Below are 26,281 nucleotides of genomic sequence, written 5' to 3'. Positions count from 1 at the left end.
GTGAAAAATCTGTCGATGTGCCCTTGAGCAAGGCACTTAACCCTAATTGCCCCTGTAAGTCGCTCAGGATAAGAGCGTCTGCTAAATGACAAAAAATGTAAATGTAAAAATGTATATGTTGTGAAATAGTTAGATATTACTTGTTAGATATTACTACACTGTCGGAGCTAGAAGCACAAGCATTTCGCTACCCCGCCCTGCAATAACATCTGCTAAACACGTGTATGTGACAAATACAATTTCATTTGATTTGATTTGAAGGGAGAAGTAGGCCATCATGTGGTGGGCTAGGGGGCGTGGCACCCACGTTTAAATTCTGATTGTTGGCGACAGCGGAAGTTTCTAGGCATACTTGAAGCTGGGAAATAACTTATTGAATCGCAAAAACTAACGGTTTTTATTAGACTTTTATTTATTTTTTATCACGGACAACCACGCTATCGTCATCGGCTTGATTGAGTAACGTTCGCTTTCTAGCGTCATAATTCTTACCGTAGTAAATTTGAAATGCCAAAAAATGTTACAGCTAGCTTGCTAGCTACGTAACGCGTTGGCTAGCAAGGTCTAAAGATGTCGTCCTGGGATATCAGAAAGGTGTACTTGTACAAGTTACCACCAGTTGTCCTGTGCGAGTTCTCCGGTGTTATGGACAGTATCTCCGACGTGGACTGGGACAGATTCGGTAAGAAATGGCACTGACCGACATGCTAGTTAGTAGGAAATATAGTTTTTAAAAAATTTAGCTCAGTTGGTAGAGCATGGCGTTTGCAACGCCAGGGTTGTGGGTTCGTTTCCCACGGGGGACCAGTATGGGGGGGAAATGTAGTCTCTGGATAAGAGGGTCTGCTAAAATGCCAAAAAATGTAAATGTTTAAAAAACTCTGTGCTAGTAGGAGCAGGTGCTGTTGGGCGGCAGGTAGTTTAGTGGTTAAGAGCGTTGTGCCAATAACCGAAAGGTCGCTGGTTCTAATCCCCGAGCCGACTAGGTGAAAAATCTGTCGATGTGCCCTTAAGCAAGGCACTTAACCCTAATTGCTCCTGTAAATCGCTCTGGATAAGAGCGTCTACTAAATGACTAAAATGTAGGATAAGCTATGGTGTCCAAGTTGATGACGTATCTCGTCCGAACAGCCGAATAAACCCGAAGTCCAAGACGAAACAAAAACGTCACAAAATGTCGTCAGAATATATGCGGAAACTGTTCGGAATAGTTGCGGTTGGGAAGCATGCAGACGGCCCCTCGTCCGGGGTTGAGCAACAGTAGGGATTCACTTGAATATTACATCAATCATGCCAGTCAGATGCTAAATTGCATTACAAATTGCAAATCTGACAGATTTATTGCGTGATCTTCGATCATTTATGACTATTTCGAGGAAGTATATACCGGCCTACGTAAACTCAAAATGGACAAACACACTATTGCCCCTTTTTTGTCGTTTTTCAAGCCAAGGTCTTTTAAGGCCAGGCACCACAGGCTAATAGGGATTTTTTGTTTCTTTACTCTCATCAGACTGAAACTTTACCAGTTTTAAAGTATACATAAATACAAGATAATGTAGTATTACATGGGGTATATATATACCCCAAACGGATTCTCGTAAAAAAAAAGTATTATTATTATTTAACTCTGCTATGTCTGGGACTATATCTGTGTATGCTCTTCCATTAGCATCCCCATTGACTGTAGCCCTCTCTGAATCTCTGCAACTAAAGTGTGGGGGCGGGGGAAGTACTTATGTCTGTCGACATTACAGTCATAACTGCAGGACTAAATATCAGCATGTTACCCTATGTAAATATCAGCATGTTACCCTATGTAAATATTAGCATGTTAGGCTCTGTTGTAGCCGGCCGCGACCGGGAGACCCGTGGGGCGGCGCACAATTGGCCCAGCGTCGTCCAGGGTAGGGGAGGGAATGGCCGGCAGGGGATGTAGCTCAGTTGGTAGAGCATGGCGTTTGCAACGCCAGGGTTGTGGGTTCGATAAAATAATGTATGCGCTAACTGTAAGTCGCTCTGGATAAGAGCGTCTGCTAAATGACTAAAATGTAAATGTATGTAAATCAGGGGTGTCAAACTCATTTTAGCTCAGGGGCCACATGGAGGAAAATCTATTCCCAAGTGGGCCGGACCGGAAAAATCATGGTATATATAACTTAAAAACAACAACTTCAGATTGTTTTCTTTGTTTTAATACGATCAACATAAAGCTGGAGCCTGAGGACAGTGTGTCCAAAATAGTACAAGCACAACATCACTATTAATCATAAAACACGTCAAGTTTATTTGAAAATTCTAAAGAAAAAGAACACACAAACACACAATGCCTCAGTGATTAACAGAACTGTTTCACAGATCACAGAACTATATCAGGGTGTAATTTCTCAGGCAGAAATGTAGATAAAAATAATGAAATCCTGTTCCCCAAACAAGTGCAAGAACCACAGAGTCAAGAATAGGTTAAATATACAAATAAAATAAAATCAATTAAAAACAATAGCACATCAACATAAAAACATATAAACATAAAGCTGGAGCCTGAGGACAGTGTCCAAAAGCACGACATCACTATTAATCATAAAACACCTCAAGTTATTTGAAAGTTCTGAGGACAAAGAACACACAAACACACAATGCCTCAGTGATTCACAGAAGTATATCACAGATCACAGAACTATATCAGGGTGTCATTTCTCAGGCAGAAATGTAGATAAAAATAATGAAATCCTGTTCCCCAAACAAGTGCAAGAACCACAGAGTCAAGAATAGGTTAAATATACAAATAAAAACAATTAAAAACAATAGCACATCAACATAAAAACATCAACATAAATCTGAAAGCGTTGCTCAAACTCCCGTAACGGTCCCGTTATTTTATCTTTGAACCGCTTCATGTCTGCCACATGTTGGGTCGCGCACACATTTTTCAGACAGGGGATGTGAGCTGCATCACCACCGGCAAGTTGCGTCTCCCACAATGACAGCTTCAACTTGAAAGAACGTATGCTGTCATAATACTGCGTGACAACTTTGTTGCGCCCTTGCAGCTGTTTGTTCAAGTTATTCAGGTGCTCTGTAACATCCACCATAAATGCAAGGTCCTGCATCCATTCTGCGGAATGAAATTCTAACACTGGTTTGCCCTTTTCTTCCATGAACTGTTCAATTTCTTCTCATAAATCAAAGAAACGCCTCAGCACAGCACCTCGGCTTAACCATCTTACCTCAGTGTGGTATGGCAGGCCATAGATGTGGTCTTTCTCTCTGAGAAGGCTGTCAAACTGACGGTGATTCAGGCTTCTGGATCGGATGAAATTAACAGTTTGGATGACCACCTTCATGACGTTATCCATCTTTAATGACTTGCAACAAAAAAAAGCCTCCTGGTGCAAAATACAGTGAAAAGTCAAAAAATCACGTCCTCCATTTGCAGATTGCACTTTCTCTCTGAACTTTGTCACAACGCCTGCTTTTTTTCCCGATCATTGAAGGCGCACCATCTGTAGCCAGGCTGACAGCGCGGGACCAGTCCACTCCGACCCTGTCCAGCGCGCCAACGAGTGCGGTAAAAATATCAGCTGCTGTCGTTGTATCTGTCATCGGCACCAACTCCACAAACTCCTCGGTGACGGTCAATGTGTCATCAACTCCGCGGATGAAAATGGCCAGTTGTGCAACATCTGTAATGTCCGTGCTTTCATCAATTGCAACCGAAAACGCAATAAATGACTTTACTTTTGGCTTCAACTGGCTGTCCAAATCCACTGAAAGATCGGAAATCCTGTCTGCAACTGTGTTTCTTGTCAGGCTGATATTTGCAAAATCCTGCCGCTTTTCAGGGCACACAATCTCCGCTGCCTTCATCATGCATGTTTTTACAAATTCACCCTCACTAAATGGTTTTGAAGCCACTGCGATTTCATTAGCAATGAGGTAGCTAGCTTTCACTGCAGTGTCACTGATGTCTCGGCTGTGAGTAAACACAGACTGCTGTTTCTTCAGACCCGCCAACAGTTCATTCACCTTCTCTCATCTCCGCTGTCCTTGAAAGTTGTCATATTTGTCGGCATGAAGACTCACATAGTGGCGACGAAGGTTATATTCTTTCAGCACTGCAACATGCTCTGAACACACCAAACATACAGCTTTCCCATTCAATTCCGTGAATAAATAGGATGACAATTTTTCTTGGAACACTCTGCACTCTGTGTCCACTTTTCTCTTTTTTGACAGAGACATATTGGGGCAATGAGGGTGCCAAAGCACATAATGTTAAAAGTAGAAGCCGTAATAAATATCGCGGGCAAAACAAAGTAGCTCATTGGCTGCACGTGCTTGACCTACTTGCTCTGCCCCGGTATAAACAGTTTGCTTGCTTAACACAATTGCTATTGCGCCATCCAGTGGACGCAATTGGAACAGCAGTTTATTTTATAGAAAAATGGCAGCGCATTTTTATACTTTACAAAAAAAAAAAAAATTTTTTTTTTTTTTTTTCTCTCAAAATCATCTCGCGGGCCGGATTAAACCCGTTTGCGGGCCTGATCCGGCCCGCGGGCCGTACGTTTGACACCCCTGATGTAAATGTTACCCTATGTAAATATCAGCATGTTACCCTATGTAAATATCAGCATGTTACCCTATGTAAATATTAGCATGTTACCCTATGTAAATATTAGCATATCAGCATGTATTTACTCAGTAATGACAGAAGGCTACAGCCCTATGACACCGTAGGCCTATGTGATAGTCTCGTTGTATGGGTATGTTTTCCTATCGCTCTGTCTATTTACTTTGATTACATTTGCTGGAGCAAGGAAATAAATATTATTTATACACAGCAAGTCACCTGACAATAATGGGCTACTCTCCCTTTTTATTGACCTGTCACTCTCCTGTCACGTCTCTGATATGAGCTGAGACTCAGGGAAGGAATCCCTTTGTTGATTTTCTTTAGAGCTGCATAACCAAGTCCAAGTTCGTGGGCTAGAAGAACCATCCTCACATTTATATCGAATGCCACATCTCCCCTGGAGCCCTCCTGCAGCCTGGAGGAAGTGGAAACACTCCTCCTAAATGCATCACGATCACCTTCAGTGTGCACATTCTATCATGACAGAATCCCTGGTTGGTGGAGGTCTATAGTGATTTTCAGTCCAGTGTTTAGACACTAAGGGCAAATCAAATCATGTACATGTTGGTTTATTTGTGACATGTGGAATAAAAGAGACTGTTGGCTGGCTGCTGTCTGGTTGATTGCCTCTAGCTGGCTGCTGTCTGGTTGATTGCTGCTGTCTGGTTGATTGCTGCTGTCTGCTAGCTGGCTGCTGTCTGGTTGATTGCTGCTGTCTGCTAGCTGGCTGCTGTCTGGTTGATTGCTGCTAGCTGGCTGCTGTCTGGTTGATCGCTGCTAGCTGGCTGCCGTCTGGTTGATCGCTGCTAGCTGGCTGCCGTCTGGTTGATCGCTGCTAGCTGGCTGCCGTCTGGTTGATCGCTGCTAGCTGGCTGCCGTCTGGTTGATCGCTGCTAGCTGGCTGCCGTCTGGTTGATCGCTGCTAGCTGGCTGCCGTCTGGTTGATCGCTGCTAGCTGGCTGCCGTCTGGTTGATCGCTGCTAGCTGGCTGCCGTCTGGTTGATCGCTGCTAGCTGGCTGCCGTCTGGTTGATCGCTGCTAGCTGGCTGCCGTCTGGTTGATCGCTGCTAGCTGGCTGCCGTCTGGTTGATCGCTGCTAGCTGGCTGCCGTCTGGTTGATCGCTGCTAGCTGGCTGCCGTCTGGTTGATCGCTGCTAGCTGGCTGCCTTCTGGTTGATCGCTGCTAGCTGGCTGCCTTCTGGTTGATCGCTGCTGTCTGGTTGATCGCTGCTAGCTGCTAGCTGTCATCTTCATCTCAACTAATGTGCGTCTCGGCGCGCTGCTGCCGGCCTCCTCCTTTCCCTCCTCTACCTGTACTGCCACTTCCTGGATCGGCTGATCAGGCTCATGTTTTCTATCATTCACTGCTTTTCTCGCATTGGCCAACTGAGATCGCCTATTTTGATTCACATACAGTAGGTATTTTCTTTGAGAATTTCTAATTTTGTCTCTCTTTACGTGGATTCTTCGCGGGAGATATTTTCAAACAAGGAAATGCTGAGGCATTTTAACCAATCAGGTTGCCGGAAAGGGCCTTTTAAATGCCGGTAACCAATCGGATGTCAGGAAATTACTCATTTTTCAGCACGAAGCACTACATCTACAAAGAATATAGCCATGTATGGACTAACTAACGATATGCTCCGGAAAACAAGCTTTTGAATGATATGATTCAACGTGAAGATTTTTAAAAATAGCGGTTTAAGTTCATCATGAAACATGCTAACAAGAACAAAATGTATAAATAATAATATAATCTGCCATTTAGCAGACGCTTTTATCCAAAGCGACTTATAGTCATGCCTGCATACATTTTTTTTTTTGTGTATGGGTGGTCCCGGGGATCGAACCCACTACCTTGGCGTTACAAGCGCCGTGCTCTACCAGCTGAGCTACAGAGGACCACAACGTATGCAGAGGAGCACAATGTATGCTAGGTGTAGTTGACGGCGATGGGAAAAAATGATACAAATCAAGTATTTATATACATTCTGATTTATTTGTACATTTTGTGAAATTATAGAAGTTGTAGATGGAAGCAAAATCACAATTTTTTGCCTGTGGTGCCTGGCCTTAAGGGATTATGCAGCAGTTGTGGGAAAACTACCCAATTGTCATACTTGAGTAAAAGTAAAGATACCTTAGTAGAAAATGACTCAAGTGAAAGTCACCCAGTAAAATATTACTTGAGTAAAAGTCTGAAAATATTTGGTTTTTAATATACTTTAGTATCAAAACTAAAAGTATAAATAATTTCAAATTCCTTATATTAAGCAAACCAGACGGCACATTTTCTTGTTTTGTTTTATTTTACGGATAGCCAGGGGCACACGCGAACATTCAGACATCTTTACAAATTAAGTATTTGTGTTTCGTGAGTCCGTCAGATCAGAGGCAGTAGGGATGACCAGGGATGTTCTCTTGATAAGTGCATGAATTTGACGATTTTCCTGTCCTGCTAATCATTCAAAATGTAACGAGTACTTTAGGGTGTCAGGGAAAATGTATGTAGTAAAAAGTACATAAATGTCGTTTTAAAATGTAGTGAAATAAAAGTTGTCAAATATAAATAAAGTACAGATACCCTCAAACTACTTAAGTAAAAAATACTTTAAACTACTACTTAAGTACTTTGCACCGCTGGTATGCAGCACACTTGTCCAGCCGAACGTATCAAAATAGCAATTCTAAATTTGACACTCTCGTTGCCCCCCATAAAATAACTCCTCACTTGCTAAATAATTAATGAGTTGCTTGCCGAAACCCTCTCGCTTCGCCTCTTCCTCTCAGGTATAGCCTCTCGCTAGCTAGCTAGTAGTCATGCATGCGCCGTTGGGGATAGCCAAGCTAAAGCAGAGAGGAAGAGGTGAAGCCAGTATCTTTCAGTATAGATAATATTTGCTTAAAGTTGATTTCCATTGACTATGAACACCAAATAAAGTTGTAAGTATCTTTGCTATGAACGGTATTGCTTGCTAGCTAGCTAGCTAGCTAGCTAGCTAGCTCAGTAAAAAAGCCATTATACAGATGAGACAGTTAACTAGCTGGATACATTATGAGCAGGACCCAAAGTTTTTCCTGGCCACATTACCTAATAAGGAATGACCTCTGGGGCCCTAAGTATGACCCTGTAGGGCCCAGAGTTTTTCCCGATCAGGAAGAGCAGAGCGAACAACAGTAGTGCTGCTGTGACTGTAACTGAGGTGTATTATGGTGTGATTTGATCTCTAAACAATTATTGATTTCTATACCATTTTGTTATTGGTCCTCCATGGCAGCGTCCCATGTGTTGACGGACCAGACTGACAGGCGTCTGGCTGAGAGGAGAGAGCGACGGACAGACTGGGTGATGAACCACTGGGCTCAGAGGAATGGAACAGTGGGAGAACTACTGAACGTGTTGGAGAAGCTGCAGCTGTTCAGAGCCAGAGACATCATCCTGGACTGTGAGTTTGACACAGACCTGGGCAGAAGGACGGACGGACGGACGCGTGCGCGCACAGACAGACAGACAGACAGAGACAGACGGACGGACGCGTGCGCGCGCAGACGGACAGGACGGACGGACAGGACGGACGGACAGGACGGACGGACGGACGACCGACCGACCGGGAAGAATCATTGTTCTTTATAATGGATGCTTCTGGAAGATGACTGTGTAAAGGCTTCTGTTTTGTTAATATAGGGAAGCCCAGTGGACAGCGGCCCTCTTCCACTCCACTTGCTGCCCCGTCGCAGGTTAAACTGGAGCCTCCCGTTCCCCCCTCTCACTTCTTCAACCCCCCTCCTAAAGCCCATCCTGCCAGCACTCTGACCACGAAGAGACTCTCTCCACCTGGTAACGTCTCTTCTCACTATACACTGCGCATACTATGCTTACAACACTGATTATTATAACACTTCTTACAAGATTTAGGCAGGTAGCTTAGTGGGTAAGAGCGTTGTGCCAGTAACCGAAAGGTTGCTGGTTCTAATCCCCGAGCCGACTAGGTGAAAAATCTGTCTGTGTCACTTAACCCTAATTGCTCATGTAAGTCGCTCTGGATAAGAGCGTCTGCAAAAATTTTTTTTTAAATAAATAAAATACAAAAATTCCACACTGCTTGTAATATGATTCTAACAAAGGCTTATAAAGTCTTATCATATTTTACACCATAGAATTACATATAGGATCTCTGTGTTTATAGGATCTCTGTGTTTATAGGATCTCTGTGTTTATAGGATCTCTGTGTTTATAGGATCTCTGTGTTTATAGGATCTCTGTGTTTATAGGATCTCTGTGTTTTATACTGTTTTTAATATGTTCATAACACGGCTGTAAGGTATTTTATCATATTATTCACTGCTATCGTTGATCCATGTAACCCAGTTTAAATTCACTGCTATCGTTGATCCATGTAACCCAGTTTAAATTCACTGCTATCGTTGATCCATGTAACCCAGTTTAAATTCACTGCTATCGTTGATCCATGTAACCCAGTTTAAATTCACTGCTATCGTTGATCCATGTAACCCAGTTTAAATTCACTGCTATCGTTGATCCATGTAACCCAGTTTAAATTCACTGCTATCGTTGATCCATTTTACCCAGTTTAAATTCACTGCAATCGTTGATCCATTTTACCCAGTTTAAATTCACTGCAATCGTTGATCCATTTTACCCAGTTTAAATTCACTGCTATCGTTGATCCATTTTACCCAGTTTAAATTCACTGCTATCGTTGATCCATTTTACCCAGTTTAAATTCACTGCTATCGTTGATCCATTTTACCCAGTTTAAATTCACTGCTATCGTTGATCCATTTTACCCAGTTTAAATTCACTGCTATCGTTGATCCATTTTACCCAGTTTAAATTCACTGCTATCGTTGATCCATTTTACCCAGTTTAAATTCACTGCTATCGTTGATCCATTTTACCCAGTTTAAATTCACTGCTATCGTTGATCCATTTTACCCAGTTTAAATTCACTGCTATCGTTGATCCATTTTACCCAGTTTAAATTCACTGCAATCGTTGATCCATTTTACCCAGTTTAAATTCACTGCTATCGTTGGTCCATTTGACCCAGTTTTAAAGTGCTGTGCTATCAGATCGGTCTATGCTCCACCTTCACTCAGACTGTCTCTCCCTCCAGGACTGAGGGCTCTGCCCAAACCTGGCCCTCCACCCACATGGCTGAAATCACAGGACCACAGAGGGGCGTCTATAGACCAACAGGTGACGGAAGCCATTCAGTAGCAATCCATCAATCAATCAAATGTGCTCCGAGTTTACCAAACATTAGGAACACCTTCCTAAAATTGAGTTGAACTCCCCCACCCCCCTTTGCCCTCAGAACAACCTACATTTCTTCAATCTTTTGTCTTGGCCTTTCACCCTCTGAATGGCACACATACATAATCCATGTCTCAAATCCTTCTTTAACCTGTCTCCTCCCCTTCATCTACACTGATTTGAAGTGGATTTAACCGGTGACATTAATAAGGGATCATAGCTTGGATTCACCTGGTCAGTCTTATCGTTGAAAGAGGTGTTCTTAATGTTTTGTATACTCGTGTGTATTTTTATAAAACCCTTTTTTACAGTCTTGACAGATCAGATCGGATCTTTTGCCAATAATTGGGCAATACATCAAAAGTGGCCTGCTTGTGTAAACGCAGCCTTTGAAAGAAAAGCGGTGTGAGAGAGGAACTATAGTCGCTATTGTTAGATTCAGATGTAAAAAGCAGAATGAAATAGTTGACTTCAGGAAATGGTTGTAAAGTAGACCGAAACAATAAAACAGAACTAACACATATTTAGAACGGTTTGATTTCTCTGGTAGGCAGTCGGTCTCGACAATGACTACTCATTCATGGTTACTAATACCGGTAGTAGTTGTAATTTATGTTCTATACCAAAGTATCTCTCTCATTAGTCTGTGGGTGGTTGTGTCTGTCTCATTAGTCTGTGGGTGGTTGTGTCTGTCTCATTAGTCTGTGGGTGGTTGTGTCTGTCTCATTAGTCTGTGGGTGGTTGTGTCTGTCTCATTAGTCTGTGGGTGGTTGGGTCTTTCTCATTAGTCTGTGGGTGGTTGGGTCTTTCTCATTAGTCTGTGGGTGGTTGGGTCTTTCTCATTAGTCTGTGGGTGGTTGGGTCTTTCTCATTAGTCTGTGGGTGGTTGGGTCTTTCTCATTAGTTTGTGGGTGGTTGGGTCTTTCTCATTAGTCTGTGGGTGGTTGGGTCTTTCTCATTAGTCTGTGGGTGGTTGGGTCTTTCTCATTAGTTTGTGGGTGGTTGGGTCTTTCTCATTAGTCTGTGGGTGGTTGTGTCTTTTTGGAGGGTTGGGATCAAAGCAGAGGAAAATTTATCAATAAAGTCTTGTTCTTCTTCATTAGTGGTCTGACTCCAGAGGCCCCCTGCTGTCCAGTGCTATGTGTTGGCCGTTTGAGGAAGTCCAGAGGGGAACAGAGGACTTCTCCCAGACCAGGCAGATAGGAGAGGGGGGTTTTGGACATGTGTACCGGGCTACCATGAGGAGTACTGACTACGCTGTCAAGAGGCTGAAAGAGGTATGCGACATGGGACTGCTCAGTCCTCTTCAGTGGTATCATGGAGGAAGATGGTTGATGTGAAGATATCTTGTGATGTAACCGTTTCAATCAAATCAAAGTATGTGTTGTGTAAACAGGATACAACAGGTGTAAAACTGTCCAGCGAAATACTTACTTACGAGCTCTTTCTCAACAATGCAGTGTTCAATATCAAAGGTAAGAAAGTAGAAAAAAACAGAATGGATCTTAACCCTTTTTACAATCGTGGGAATTGGCTTATATGGATGGGGCTACATTCAAATGTTTCTTACTGAAATATGAAAAGCATAACCATGTATTAATTGACATTTTGAACAGTTTGTAGATGATGGGAAAATGTAATAGACCCAGGGTGAGGACACAAACGTTCACCTGCCAAAAGACTGAATCCAAACATTACACTGGTGATTTTTATGTGCATTTTACACTCACCGAACAGTTGATTAGTTACACCCCATGTGGTACAGCCTGGATTCTTCTGGGCGTCCTACAAGGTGTCGGGAAACGTTCCATAGGGATTTTGGTCAATGCTGACGCTATCGCATTACGCAGTTGCTGCAGATTGGACGGCTGTACATTCACGCTGCGAGCGTCCCGTTTCATCTCATCCCAAAGATGCTCTATTGGGGTGAGGTCTGGGGACTGTGCAGGCCACTCAAGGAAACTGAACTTGCTGTCAGGTTCCGGGTGACGTTTTTTTCTACTCAATTGTCCAGTGTTGGTGATCACGTGACCGTTGGAGCCGCTTCTTCTTGTTTTTAGCTGATTGGTGTGGAACCCGGTGTGGTCGTCGTCTGCTGCAGTAACCCATCCGTGACAAGGACCAACGGGTTGTGTGTTCTGAGATGCCGTTCTGCACACCACTGTTGTACTGCGCCGTTATTTGCCTGTTTGTGGCCCGCCTGTTAGCTTGCACCATTCTTGCCATTCTCCTTTGACCTCTCAACAACGAGCTGTTTTCGCCCACAGGACTGCTGCTGACTGGATGTATTTTTTTTTTTTGTCGCACCGTTCTCGTAAAACCGTAGACACTGTAGTGCGTGAAAAGCCCAGGAGGCCGGCCGTTTCATCAATAAAATACGATTGTGTTCGTTGTCCGTAGCTTATGCCTGCCCATACCGTAACCCCACCGCCACCACTCACCCACACGACGCCATACACGTGGTCTGCGGTTGTGAGGCTGGTTGGACGTCCTGCAGAATTCTCTAAAATGACATTGGAGGCGGCTTATGGTAGAGAAATGAACATTAAATTCTCCAGCAACAGCTCTGGTGGACATTCCTGCAGTCATCATGCCAATTACACGCTCCCTCAACTTCAGACATCTGTGGCATTGCGTTGTGTGACAAAACTGCACATTTTAGAGTGGCCTTTTGTTGTCCCCAGCACAAGGTGCACCTGTGTAATGATCATGCTGTTTTTAATCAGCTTCTTGATGTGCCACACCTGTCAGGTGGATGGATTATCTTGGCAAAGGAGAAAATGCTCACAAACGGGGCTGTAAACAAGTTTGTCCTCAATTTGACATAAATGAGCTTTTTGTGCGTATGGAAAATTTCTGGGATCTTCTATTTCATCTCATGAAACATGGGACCAACACTTTTACATGTCGCGTTTATATTTTTGTTCAGTGTATATACGTTTTTTTTTTTTTAATACGTTTTGTTTGTTTGTTTACGTGATCCGGGCCTAAAATTAACACCCGCCACCTGACAAATGCGGGTAGATTTTGGCATTGGGCGGGTAAGAGGTCTATTTCACTGTCCACGTTGGCGGGGGGTGGTCAGGGCTCCACGGTGCGAGCATTTCATTCGCGTTTGTGAATAAAATAGTCAAGTTTGATCACATTTATAAGTGATATGCTGCAGTAGTAGCTGTTTGCAAAGTATTTCTGTCGTTTTTGTTTCATAGCTGGTCAAATAATGGCGCGCAAAGTACGATTTTATGAATCCTGTACATCCCACCTCGCTCTTCAACGCTGCCGGGGGGCTTTGTGCACATGAAGGGCTGAGTGAAAGATGCATTTTTAGAAGAGCTTCTCATAAAATTACAATTAAATATATATTATTATTATTATTAAAATATGGTCTACTTTACTTCAAACGAAGGTCTGAAGTGAGACTTTGTCCTCATGTTTCTTGGCTATTTACATAGTTTTTGTTCACAAGCCAGGTTGTTTTTCCAGTGTTTGAGTTTCAATTGTTAGAGGAAAGAAGACAATACTTCTACTAGTCAGACTCGATCTCACTTGACTTGAGTCACGTTACCATAGTAACGCCCTTACTGGGGCAGGTGAAAATGTTTGTCTCATCTGTGATATTTTGGTTAAAAGACTCAGGTCACAAAAAAAATATTAAGCAATATACCACATTTTACTTCTTACTAGTAATACATTTATTGTTTTAGAAACATTTACAAAGCATGCTCATAAAAAAAATATATATATTTTTAAGAGAAACAGATTTTGTTGTCATAGAAAGGAGACATGAGTGCATTCAGGTGCTGCGGTATATTTCCTTCACAATAGACAAACATGGGCTCATTCTGTTCAGAACAACCCAGGGTATGACGCCATGTCACCTTGTAACTGTAAATCAGACCTGGTGATCATAAACGTTGACACTGTATATGATATGAGTATTATGATATGGAAATGTGAAGTGCACATTTGTTGCTTGTATGACATCAAAGTGGTATTTAGTCTAATCCTCAATTTCTCATCTTTCAGAATACATCAAGTACTCATTAATGGACAGCATTTCCCTCACTCAGTGTTATGTGAATTATTCAACAAACTATTTCAGTGTCTCTGTGCGTCTCCCAAAAGGATCAAGAAACGGACAGAGTCCCGGTCTGCGTAGTCAGAGATGTTTAAAGAAACGGACAGAGTCCCGGTCTGCGTAGTCAGAGATGTTTAAAGAAACGGACAGAGTCCCGGTCTGCGTAGTCAGAGATGTTTAAAGAAACGGACAGAGTCCCGGTCTGCGTAGTCAGAGATGTTTAAAGAAACGGACAGAGTCCCGGTCTGCGTAGTCAGAGATGTTTAAAGAAACGGACAGAGTCCCGGTCTGCGTAGTCAGAGATGTTTAAAGAAACGGACAGAGTCCCGGTCTGCGTAGTCAGAGATGTTTAAAGAAACGGACAGAGTCCCGGTCTGCGTAGTCAGAGATGTTTAAAGAAACGGACAGAGTCCCGGTCTGCGTAGTCAGAGATGTTTAAAGAAACGGACAGAGTCCCGGTCTGCGTAGTCAGAGATGTTTAAAGAAACGGACAGAGTCCCGGTCTGCGTAGTCAGAGATGTTTAAAGAAACGGACAGAGTCCCGGTCTGCGTAGTCAGAGATGTTTAAAGAAACGGACAGAGTCCCGGTCTGCGTAGTCAGAGATGTTTAAAGAAACGGACAGAGTCCCGGTCTGCGTAGTCAGAGATGTTTAAAGAAACGGACAGAGTCCCGGGTCTGCGTAGTCAGAGATGTTTAAAGAAACGGACAGAGTCCCGGGTCTGCGTAGTCAGAGATGTTTAAAGAAACGGACAGAGTCCCGGTCTGCGTAGTCAGAGATGTTTAAAGAAACGGACAGAGTCCCGGTCTGCGTAGTCAGAGATGTTTAAAGAAACGGACAGAGTCCCGGTCTGCGTAGTCAGAGATGTTTAAAGAAACGGACAGAGTCCCGGTCTGCGTAGTCAGAGATGTTTAAAGAAACGGACAGAGTCCCGGTCTGCGTAGTCAGAGATGTTTAAAGAAACGGACAGAGTCCCGGTCTGCGTAGTCAGAGATGTTTAAAGAAACGGACAGAGTCCCGGTCTGCGTAGTCAGAGATGTTTAAAGAAACGGACAGAGTCCCGGTCTGCGTAGTCAGAGATGTTTAAAGAAACGGACAGAGTCCCGGTCTGCGTAGTCAGAGATGTTTAAAGAAACGGACAGAGTCCCGGTCTGCGTAGTCAGAGATGTTTAAAGAAACGGACAGAGTCCCGGTCTGCGTAGTCAGAGATGTTTAAAGAAACGGACAGAGTCCCGGTCTGCGTAGTCAGAGATGTTTAAAGAAACGGACAGAGTCCCGGTCTGCGTAGTCAGAGATGTTTAAAGAAACGGACAGAGTCCCGGGTCTGCGTAGTCAGAGATGTTTAAAGAAACGGACAGAGTCCCGGTCTGCGTAGTCAGAGATGTTTAAAGAAACGGACAGAGTCCCGGTCTGCGTAGTCAGAGATGTTTAAAGAAACGGACAGAGTCCCGGTCTGCGTAGTCAGAGATGTTTAAAGAAACGGACAGAGTCCCGGTCTGCGTAGTCAGAGATGTTTAAAGAAACGGACAGAGTCCCGGTCTGCGTAGTCAGAGATGTTTAAAGAAACGGACAGAGTCCCGGTCTGCGTAGTCAGAGATGTTTAAAGAAACGGACAGAGTCCCGGTCTGCGTAGTCAGAGATGTTTAAAGAAACGGACAGAGTCCCGGTCTGCGTAGTCAGAGATGTTTAAAGAAACGGACAGAGTCCCGGTCTGCGTAGTCAGAGATGTTTAAAGAAACGGACAGAGTCCCGGTCCGCGTAGTCAGAGATGTTTAAAGAAACGGACAGAGTCCCGGTCTGCGTAGTCAGAGATGTTTAAAGAAACGGACAGAGTCCCGGTCTGCGTAGTCAGAGATGTTTAAAGAAACGGACAGAGTCCCGGTCCCGCGTAGTCAGAGATGTTTAAAGAAACGGACAGAGTCCCGGTCTGCGTAGTCAGAGATGTTTAAAGAAACGGACAGAGTCCCGGGTCTGCGTAGTCAGAGATGTTTAAAGAAACGGACAGAGTCCCGGTCTGCGTAGTCAGAGATGTTTAAAGAAACGGACAGAGTCCCGGTCTGCGTAGTCAGAGATGTTTAAAGAAACGGACAGAGTCCCGGTCTGCGTAGTCAGAGATGTTTAAAGAAACGGACAGAGTCCCGGTCTGCGTAGTCAGAGATGTTTAAAGAAACGGACAGAGTCCCGGTCTGCGTAGTCAGAGATGTTTAAAGAAACGGACAGAGTCCCGGTCTGCGTAGTCAGAGATGTTTAAAGAAACGGACAGAGTCCCGGTCTGCGTAGTCAGAGATGTTTAAAGAAACGGACAGAGTCCCGGTCTGCGTAGTCAGAGATGTTTAAAGAAACGGACAGAGTCCCGGTCTGCGTAGTCAGAGATGTTTAAAGAAACGGACAGAGTCCCGGTCTGCGTAGTCAGAGATGTTTAAAGAAACGGACAGAGTCCCGGTCTGCGTAGTCAGGGATGTTTAAAGAAACGGACAGAGTCCCGGTCTGCGTAGTCAGGGATGTTTATTCATTGAGAATTCTGCCATCACAATTTTCAGAGTCCATCTTTTATATACTCACACGTCATACAAAAAATCCCTCCCCTCTGTAGGCGGGCTGTAGTTTTCCACTTTAAAACTGCTCCCCTGACCATCAGTTCACACACACACACACACACACACACATACATACACACATACATACATACATGCACTCTTCCAAGCCTAACAGTCTCTCCTCCCTAAATTCCTCAGTTATCTTGGTTTCTCAGTTGTCTGTAGCCAGCTCTCCTTGTCCTTTGTTGTCTGGCCTAACTCCTACTCACATTGCTAAATAGTAACACAATGTAATCTCAACTTGCCCTACACTCACACATTTCCAGGTAGTTGATTCTAACACATCTCGCACGGTTTCGGAGTGTAATAATTAGTCACTACTAAGAAAGTACTAATCATACTTAAAACAAGAACATTTCACAACTATATTTAAGGGTGGAACATTTTAGTCATTACTTTTAACCTGTGTATATATTTTAATTTCTAAATCACTCAAGACAACAAAACATTTACAGAAGTTGCCCAATTAGCGGCAGGGATGTGGGCAACTTCTTGTTGCGTGTGCTGCTCAGGTTCAGAATGACTGTCAGTCACAACCCGTATACGAGAACCAGTGTAAAGGGTTAAAGAGCACTGAATCAATACTAGGTCAGATATCTAAAAATGTACAACATCTAAGAATAAAAACACAAAGTAAAACACAGGAGAATGTACACTATACAAGGTCAGTACCTTTTATAGTATGTTATCAATGTGCAGGGATACAATGGTAGTAGGGGTTAGATACTTTTGTTAATGTAGTGTATGTGGACACCTGCTTGTCGAACATCCCATTCCAAAATCATGGACATTAATATGGAGTTGGTCCCACCTTTGCTGCTATAATAGCCTCCATTCTTCTGGGAAGGCTTTCCACTAGATGTTGGAACATCGCTGCCATTCAGTCACAAGCATTAGTGAGGTTGGGCACTGATGTCGGGCGATTTAGGCCTGGCGTTCCAATTCATCCCAAAGGTGTTCGATGTGGTTGAGGCCAGGGCTTTGTGCAGGCCAGTCAAGTTCTTCCACACCGATCTTGACAAACCATTTCTGTATGGACCTCGCTTTGTGCACGGGGGCATTGTCATGCTGAAACAGGAAAGGGCCTTCCCCAAACTGTTGCCACAAAGTTGGAAGCACAGAATTATCTAGAATGTAATTAATTGTATGCTGTAGCATTAAGATTTCCCTTCACTGGAACTAAGGGGCCTATCCCAAACCATGAAAAACTGCCCCAGACCATTATTCCTCCTCCACCAAACATTACAGTTGGCACTATGAATTCGGGCAGGTAGCGTTCTCCTGGCATCCGCCAAACCCAGATTTGTCCGTCGGACTGCCAGATGGTGAAGCATGATTCATCACTCCAGAGAACGCGTTTCCACTGCTCCAGAGTCCAATGGCGGCAAGCTTTACACCACTCCTGCCGACGCTTGGCATTGCGCATGGTGATCTTAGGCTTGTGTGCAGCTGCTCGGCCATGGAAACCCATTTCATGAAGCTCCCTTCAAACAGTTATTGTGTTGACGTTGCTTCCAAAGGCAGTTTGGAACTCGGTAGTGAGTGTTGCAACTGAAGACAGACGATTTTTACGCGCTTCAGCACTCGACGGTCCCGTTCTATGAGCTTGTGTGGCCTACCACTTCACGGCTGAGCCGGTGTTGCTCCTAGACGTTTCCACTTCACAATAACAGCACTTACAGTTGACCGGGGCAGCTCTAGCAGGGCAGAAATGTGACGAACTGACTTGTTGGAAAGGTGGCATCCTATGACGGTGCCACGTTGAAAGTCACTGAGCTCTTTAGTACGGGCCATTCTACTGCCAATGTTTGTCTATGGAGATTGCATGGCAGTGTGCTCGATTTTATACACCTGTCAGCAACGGGTGTGGCTGAAATAGCCGAATTCACTAATTTGAAGGGGTGTCCACATATTTTTGTATATACAGTGCATTCAGAAAGTATACAGCTATTTTCAGGTCTCTCCAGAGATTTACGATCGGGTTCAAGTCCGTGCTCTGGCTGTGCCACTCAAGGACATTCAGAGACTTGTCCTGAAGCCACTCCTGCTTTGTCTTGGCTGTGTGCTTAGGGTCGTTGTCCTGTTGGAAGGTGAACCTTCGCCCCAGTCTGAGGTCCTGAGCGCTCTGGAGCAGGTTTTCATCAAGAATCTCTCAGTACTTTGCTCCGTTCATCTTTCCCTCGATCCTGACTAGTCTCCCAGTCCCTGTCGCTGGAAAAACATCCCCACATTTTATTTTTATGCCAACATTTCTTTATCTGTTTTCACTTCGTCAGTATGGGGTATTGTGTGTAGATTTGAGGAAACCTTTTTAAAATCCATTTTTTTAAAAATAAGGCTGTAACGTAACAATGTGGGAAAAGGGGAAGGGGTCTGAATACTTTCCCAATGCACTGTATAGTGTATGTATACGTAGGCAGGGGTAAAAGTGACTGGTTAGCAGGATAAATAATAACAGGAACAGCAGCGTGAGAGTGACATTGTGCTTGTGAATAGAGACCTGAGAGTATGAGTCAGTGCGGGTAGTCCGTGGAGATAGAAGCTGTCTCTGCGCATGTTGGTCCAAGACCTGATGCACCGGTACCGCTTGCCAGACGGTAATGGAGAGAATAGTCTGCGGCTGAAGTCTTTTGGCAATTTTTCCGGGCCTTCCTCAGACACTGCTCGGTATAAATGTCGACTGATGATTTACTTTTATTATTTCTGTTTTTAAACTGGTCAGTAAATGTCATTTTGAATGATTTTTAAATAAAAGAAAGCCAGTAAAATGCTGTTTGTTAAATGGGATCTTGTTCGTGTCTCTTTGTAGAACTCTCTGCTAGACTGGAGCGTGGTGAAGGAGAGCTTCAAGACCGAAGTGGAGAAACTATCACAGTAAGCTGACAGTCCATTCTTAAACTCTTGTCTTAGAACCTCTCCTTCTTTATCTCTGACATCTCACTGTAACATCGTTCTGCTTTCAATTCTTCTTGGTTGTCTCTCTTTTCTAAGAAGTTATCTGTGTAGGAAATAGGCCTGGCCCCTACAAAAAAATAAAAAATCTTGGTCAACCAAGAGTCGTGTGTTCTTTCGACCAATCGACTGGTCGAAATTTTTTAACATAGATTTTTTTCCTTTATATAGACACACCCTATGTGTTTTAGTAAAATCAACTATATGTAGGCTACTGAGCTTGTTTGATGCTTTAAGCACTGCGATTTTTTAAATAATGAAGACACAAATGACTCAAGAGGGAGCGAGAGATCAAGATGGCATAACCAGAAGAAAAAAAAGCTGTTCCCGAACCACCACCCTCCCTTTGCTGCTGGCCTTTGCAGATTCTGCCATTACTTTTCCGAAGTTGCCTGTAATAGAATACACCTGGGACCGGCCACCTTTTCCATTTTGCCAATTTATCTTACCAATTCTACCGATCTGTTATAATTTTCATATGCACATTTTCGTGGAACAGTTAAATTTATTTTATAAAAAGTCTTTGTATCTTAAAATGATTGTCATGTGATTTAATGTAAATTCTATCTAAACGAAGATTGTAGAAATCTAAAAGTATATAAAAACTATAAAATAATAAACTAAATAAAGCGAACCAATAATAACATTGCACCTGCAGGTAGAAAATATTGGTGATAAAAAATAAATCACATTGGCTACGCATGGCCTGTCTGCAATGAACTTGAAACATTGTATCAACTATCAACCTGGTCCAGCCCAAGGGCTAACGAACTTGCAACGTTGTATAAAATATTCTGGACCCTCAGTTTCCTGTGCCAGTGAGCCCCGGACAGACACAGCTGTATTTGTGCAAGAGATGAAGTAAACCAGGTTTCCACCGGATCAGAGCGTGACGACATATTTTTTTTCTCCTTTCACGCTGAATGGCTATCGAAAGGGAGATGGCTAGAAAGATTTTGCAAATAGGCTAAATTGAGGAACTATTGTCATTTTTCAATGGATGTAAAAACAGACTTTTGTTTACTTGCTGTTTTGAGGCGAAGAAAAAATTACTTTGAGAAGCTCCACAGGTCATTTAGTGGTCTAGTTCTATGCGTAATCAGGTGCGCGTCCTTACTCAACGTTGACAGGAGCGCTACAAACAAAAGACAACGACTAAATTGACAGAACTCGTAAATGGAATTAAATAAACCAAAACTTGTTTCTCACAAGTGTAGCCGAGGTTCTGTAGCCGAGGTTCTGTAGCCTAGGTTGTGCGCTCTGCAAACAACGTGTCCACTCCGACAACGAGAGTTGTAAAAGACTGGAATAATAATAATATATTGAATGCATTAACAGAAATTACGGTAACCAAACGAACATTGTAGATGATAAATTATGGTAATTAATGGTAAATATACTACAGGTGGTACTGGTGAGCCTCCGCAGTGGATTAGTCCACTCAGACGTGCGTCAATCAAGACGTGCCATAAAACCTTTTTTTTTTTAACTGCTCGACTAAAACATTCTCGGTCGACCAACAGCCTATCGACCAAACAATCGACCAGTCGACTAAATGGGGTCAGCTCTAGTAGGAAAGTACCGGTCGACTAAATGGGGTCAGCTCTAGTAGGAAAGTACCGGTCTGCCCTACTCCACATACATCATATTGTGTGCCATACCATCATACAGAAGCCTGACCAAGAAAAGCCCAGGTGGAGAATCAGAAGTTCCCTATATACTGTCCTCTTCAGCCTTCTGTTGCTTCTGCTGGTCTGCTGTGGTGAGTCTCTCTCTCTTCTGCTGGTCTGCTGTGGTGAGTCTCTCTTCTGCTGGTCTGCTGTGGGGAGTCTCTCTCTTCTGCTGGTCTGCTGTGGTGAGTCTCTCTCTCTCTCTTCTGCTGGTCTGCTGTGGGGAGTCTCTCTCTTCTGCTGGTCTGCTGTGGCGAGTCTCTCTCTCTTCTGCTGGTCTGCTGTGGTGAGTCTCTCTCTTCTGCTGGTCTGCTGTGGGGAGTCTCTCTCTTCTGCTGGTCTGCTGTGGTGAGTCTCTCTCTTCTGCTGGTCTGCTGTGGTGAGTCTCTCTCTTCTGCTGGTCTGCTGTGGTGAGTCTCTCTCTCTTCTGCTGGTCTGCTGTGGTGAGTCTCTCTCTTCTGCTGGTCTGCTGTGGGGAGTCTCTCTCTTCTGCTGGTCTGCTGTGGGGAGTCTCTCTCTTTTCTGCTGGTCTGCTGTGGGGAGTCTCTCTCTCTTCTGCTGGTCTGCTGTGGTGAGTCTCTCTCTCTTCTGCTGGTCTGCTGTGGTGAGTCTCTCTCTCTTCTGCTGGTCTGCTGTGGTGAGTCTCTCTCTCTCTTCTGCTGGTCTGCTGTGGGGAGTCTCTCTCTCTTCTGCTGGTCTGCTGTGGGGAGTCTCTCTTCTGCTGGTCTGCTGTGGGGAGTCTCTCTCTCTTCTGCTGTGGGGAGTCTCTCTCTCTTCTGCTGGTCTGCTGTGGTGAGTCTCTCTCTCTCCTGCTGGTCTGCTGTGGGGAGTCTCTCTCTTCTGCTGGTCTGCTGTGGTGAGTCTCTCTCTCTTCTGCTGGTCTGCTGTGGGGAGTCTCTCTCTTCTGCTGGTCTGCTGTGGTGAGTCTCTCTCTCTCTTCTGCTGGTCTGCTGTGGTGAGTCTCTCTCTCTCTCTCTCTCTTCTGCTGGTCTGCTGTGGTGAGTCTCTCTCTCTTCTGCTGGTCTGCTGTGGTGAGTCTCTCTCTCTCTTCTGCTGGTCTGCTGTGGTGAGTCTCTCTCTCTCTTCTGCTGGTCTGCTGTGGTGAGTCTCTCTCTCTTCTGCTGGTCTGCTGTGGTGAGTCTCTCTCTCTCTTCTGCTGGTCTGCTGTGGTGAGTCTCTCTCTCTCTTCTGCTGGTCTGCTGTGGTGAGTGTCTCTTCGGCCAAGAAGGTCATCTTCCTCCTATTGTTGAATAAAGCGCTGCTCCATCTGTACATTTGACATTTTACATTTTACGTCATTTAGCAGACGCTCTTATCCAGAGCGACTTACATTATTTAATTTTTTTCATACCCCCTGTGGGAATCGAACCCACAACCCTGGCGTTGCAAACACCATGCTCTATCAACTGAACTACATCCCTGCCGGCCATTCCCTCCCCTACCCTGGACGACGCTGGGCCAATTGCGCGCCGCCCCATGGGTCTCCCAGTCACGGCCGGCTACGACAGAGCCTGGATTCGAACCAGGATCTCTAGTGGCACAGCTAGCACTGCGATGCAGTTGCAGTGCCTTAGACCACTGCGCCACTCAGGAGACTGTACGACCCCCCCACCCCCCCAAGAAATTACATGTCAAAAGTGTCTTCTTCATTGTAAGACACGGACAATAGGCAGAAAAATAACTGTGCCTTTCCACTCCCAGATACAGACATCCCAATATAGTGGACCTTGTGGGCTACAGTATCGGACGAGGAACCCACTGTCTGCTCTATGTCTTCATGCCCAACGGCTCTCTGGAAGACCAGCTGCACAACCAGGTCAGTCTCTATTTTTATCTTTTAAAACTAAAGAACATTGATGGGGACAGCTACAGTGGGAAGTTTACATACACTTCGGTTGGAGTCATTAAAACTTGTTTTTCAACCACTCTACAAATTTCTTGTTAACAAACTATAGTTTTGGCAAGTCGGTTAGGACATCTACTTTTGTGCATGACACAAGTCATTTTTCCAACAATTGTTTACAGACAGATTATTTAACTTATAATTCACTGTATCACAATTCCAGTGGGTCAGAAGTTTACATACACTAAGTTGACTGTGCTTTTAAACAGCTTGGAAAATTCCAGAAAATGATGTCAGGGCTTTAGAAGCTTCTGATAGGCTAATTTGACATAATTTTAGTCAATTGAAGGTGTACCTGCGGATGTATTTCAAGGCCTACCTTCAAACTCAGTGCCTCTTTGCTTGACATCATGGGAAAATCAAAAGAAATCAGCCAAGACCTCAGAAAAAAAATTGTAGACCTCCACAAGTCTGGTTCATCCTTGGGAGCAATTTCCAAACGCCTGAAGGCACCACGTTCATCTGTACAAACAATAGTACGCAAGTATAAACACCATGGGACCATGCAGCCGTCATACCGCTCAGGAAGGAGACGAGTTCTGTCTCTTAGAGATGAACGTACTTTGGTGCGAAAAGTGCAAATCAATCCCAGAACAACAGCAAAGGACCTTGTGAAGATGCTGGAGGAAACGGGTACAAAAGTATCTATATCCACAGTAAAACGAGTCCTATATCGACATAACCTGAAAGGCCGCTCAGCAAGGAAGAAGCCACTGCTCCAAAACCGCCATAAAAAAGCCAGACTATGGTTTGCAACTGCACATGGGGACAAAGATTGTACTTTTTGGAGAAATGTCCTCTGGTCTGATGAAACAAAAATAGAACTGTTTGGCCATAATGACCATTGTTATGTTTGGAGGAAAAAGGGGGTCGCTTGCAAGCCCAAGAACACCATCCCAACCGTGAAGCACGGGGGTGGCAGCATCACGCTGTGGGGGTGCTTTGCTGCAGGAGGGACTGGTGTACTTCACAAAATAGATAGCATCATGAGGAAGGAAAATTATGTGGATATATTTAAGCAACATCTCAAGACATCAGTCAGGAAGTTAAAGCTTGGTCGCAAATGGGTCTTCCAAATGGACAATGACCCCAAGTGTACTTCCAAAGTTGTGGCAAAATGGCTTAAGGACAACAAAGTCAAGGTATTGGAGTCGCCATCACAAAGCCCTGACCTCAATCTTATAGAACATTTGTGGGCAGAACTGAAAAAGCTTGTGCGAGCAAGGAGGCCTACAAACCTGACTCAGTTACACCAGCTCTGTCAGGAGGAATGGGCCAAAATTCACCCAACTTATTGTGGGAAGCTTGTGGAAGGCTACCTGAAACGTTTGACCCAAGTTAAACAATTTAAAGGCAATGCTACCAAATACTAATTGAGTGTATGTAAACTTCTGACCCACTGGGAATGTGATGACAGAAATAAAAGCTGAAATAAATAATTCTCTCTACTATTATTCTGACATTACACATTACACTTCTTAAAATAAAGTGGTGATCCTAACTGACCTAAGACAGGGAATTTTTACTAGGATTAAATGTCAGGAATTGTTAAACTGAGTTTTTAGGTGTTTGTAAAAAGGTGTATGTAAACTTCTGACTTCAACTGTATATGGGGAGACGGGGACAGCTATATGGGGAGACGGGGACAGCTATATGGAGAGACGGGGACAGCTATATGGGGAGACGGGGACAGCTATATGGAGAGACGGGGACAGCTATATGGGGAGACGGGGACAGCTATATGGAGAGACGGGGACAGCTATATGGGGAGACGGGGACAGCTATAGGGGAGACGGGGACAGCTATATGGGGGAGACGGGGACAGCTATATGGAGAGACGGGGACAGCTATATGGGGAGACGGGGACAGCTATGGGGAGACGGGGACAGCTATATGGGGGAGACGGGGACAGCTATATGGAGAGACGGGGACAGCTATATGGGGGAGACGGGGACAGCTATGGGGGAGACGGGGGATAGCTATATGGGGAGACGGGGACAGCTATATGGGGGAGACGGGGACAGCTATGGGGAGACGGGGACAGCTATGGGGGAGACGGGGACAGCTATGGGGGAGACGGGGACAGCTAGACGGGGACAGCTATATGGGGAGACGGGGACAGCTATATGGGGAGACGGGGACAGCTATGGGGGAGACGGGGACAGCTATATGGGGAGACGGGGACAGCTATATGGGGAGACGGGGACAGCTATGGGGAGACGGGGACAGCTATGGGGAGACGGGGACAGCTAGACGGGGAGAGACGGGGACAGCTATATGGGGAGACGGGGACAGCTATATGGAGAGACGGGGACAGCTATATGGGGAGACGGGGACAGCTATATGGGGAGACGGGGACAGCTATATGGGGGAGACGGGGACAGCTATATGGGGAGAGACGGGGACAGCTATATGGGGAGAGACGGGGACAGCTATATGGGGAGAGACGGGGACAGCTATATGGGGAGAGACGGGGACAGCTATATGGGGAGAGACGGGGACAGCTATATGGGGAGACGGGGACAGCTATATGGGGAGACGGGGACAGCTATATGGGGAGAGACGGGGACAGCTATATGGGGAGACGGGGACAGCTATATGGGGAGAGACGGGGACAGCTATATGGGGAAGACGGGGACAGCTATATGGGGAGAGACGGGGACAGCTATATGGGGAGACGGGGACAGCTATATGGGGGAGACGGGGACAGCTATATGGGGAGAGACGGGGACAGCTATATGGGGAGACGGGGACAGCTATATGGAGAGACGGGGACAGCTATATGGGGAGAGACGGGGACAGCTATATGGGGAGAGCGGGGACAGCTATATGGGGAGAGACGGGGACAGCTATATGGGGAGACGGGGACAGCTATATGGGGAGAGACGGGGACAGCTATATGGGGAGACGGGGACAGCTATATGGGGAGACGGGGACAGCTATATGGGAGGGAGACGGGGACAGCTATATGGGGAGAGACGGGGACAGCTATATGGGGAGACGGGGACAGCTATATGGGGAGAGACGGGGACAGCTATATGGGGAGACGGGGACAGCTATATGGGGAGACGGGGACAGCTATATGGGGGAGACGGGGACAGCTATATGGGGGGACGGGGACAGCTATATGGAGAGACGGGGACAGCTATGGGGAGAGACGGGGACAGC

General features: G+C 44.9%; 1 protein-coding gene across 2 annotated transcripts in view; it reads left to right on the top strand.

The window, feature by feature from the left end:
- Positions 1-323: 323 nt before the first annotated feature.
- Positions 324-26,281, top strand: part of irak1 (interleukin-1 receptor-associated kinase 1) — a 39,464-nt gene continuing 13,506 nt past the window's right edge. For both annotated transcript variants that reach the window (XM_041857245.2, XM_041857244.2), the window contains exons 1-7: positions 324-682; positions 7,915-8,082; positions 8,322-8,474; positions 9,775-9,857; positions 11,018-11,191; positions 19,398-19,462; positions 22,912-23,026. In XM_041857245.2, the coding sequence (XP_041713179.2) occupies positions 571-682; positions 7,915-8,082; positions 8,322-8,474; positions 9,775-9,857; positions 11,018-11,191; positions 19,398-19,462; positions 22,912-23,026 (870 nt within the window). In that variant the 5' untranslated portion in view covers positions 324-570. The remainder of the gene's footprint in view (positions 683-7,914; positions 8,083-8,321; positions 8,475-9,774; positions 9,858-11,017; positions 11,192-19,397; positions 19,463-22,911; positions 23,027-26,281) is intronic.

The sequence above is a fragment of the Coregonus clupeaformis genome, chromosome 30 (assembly GCF_020615455.1).
Source record: "Coregonus clupeaformis isolate EN_2021a chromosome 30, ASM2061545v1, whole genome shotgun sequence".
NCBI lineage: Eukaryota > Metazoa > Chordata > Actinopteri > Salmoniformes > Salmonidae > Coregonus > Coregonus clupeaformis.
This window is presented reverse-complemented; position numbering and strand designations above follow the sequence as displayed.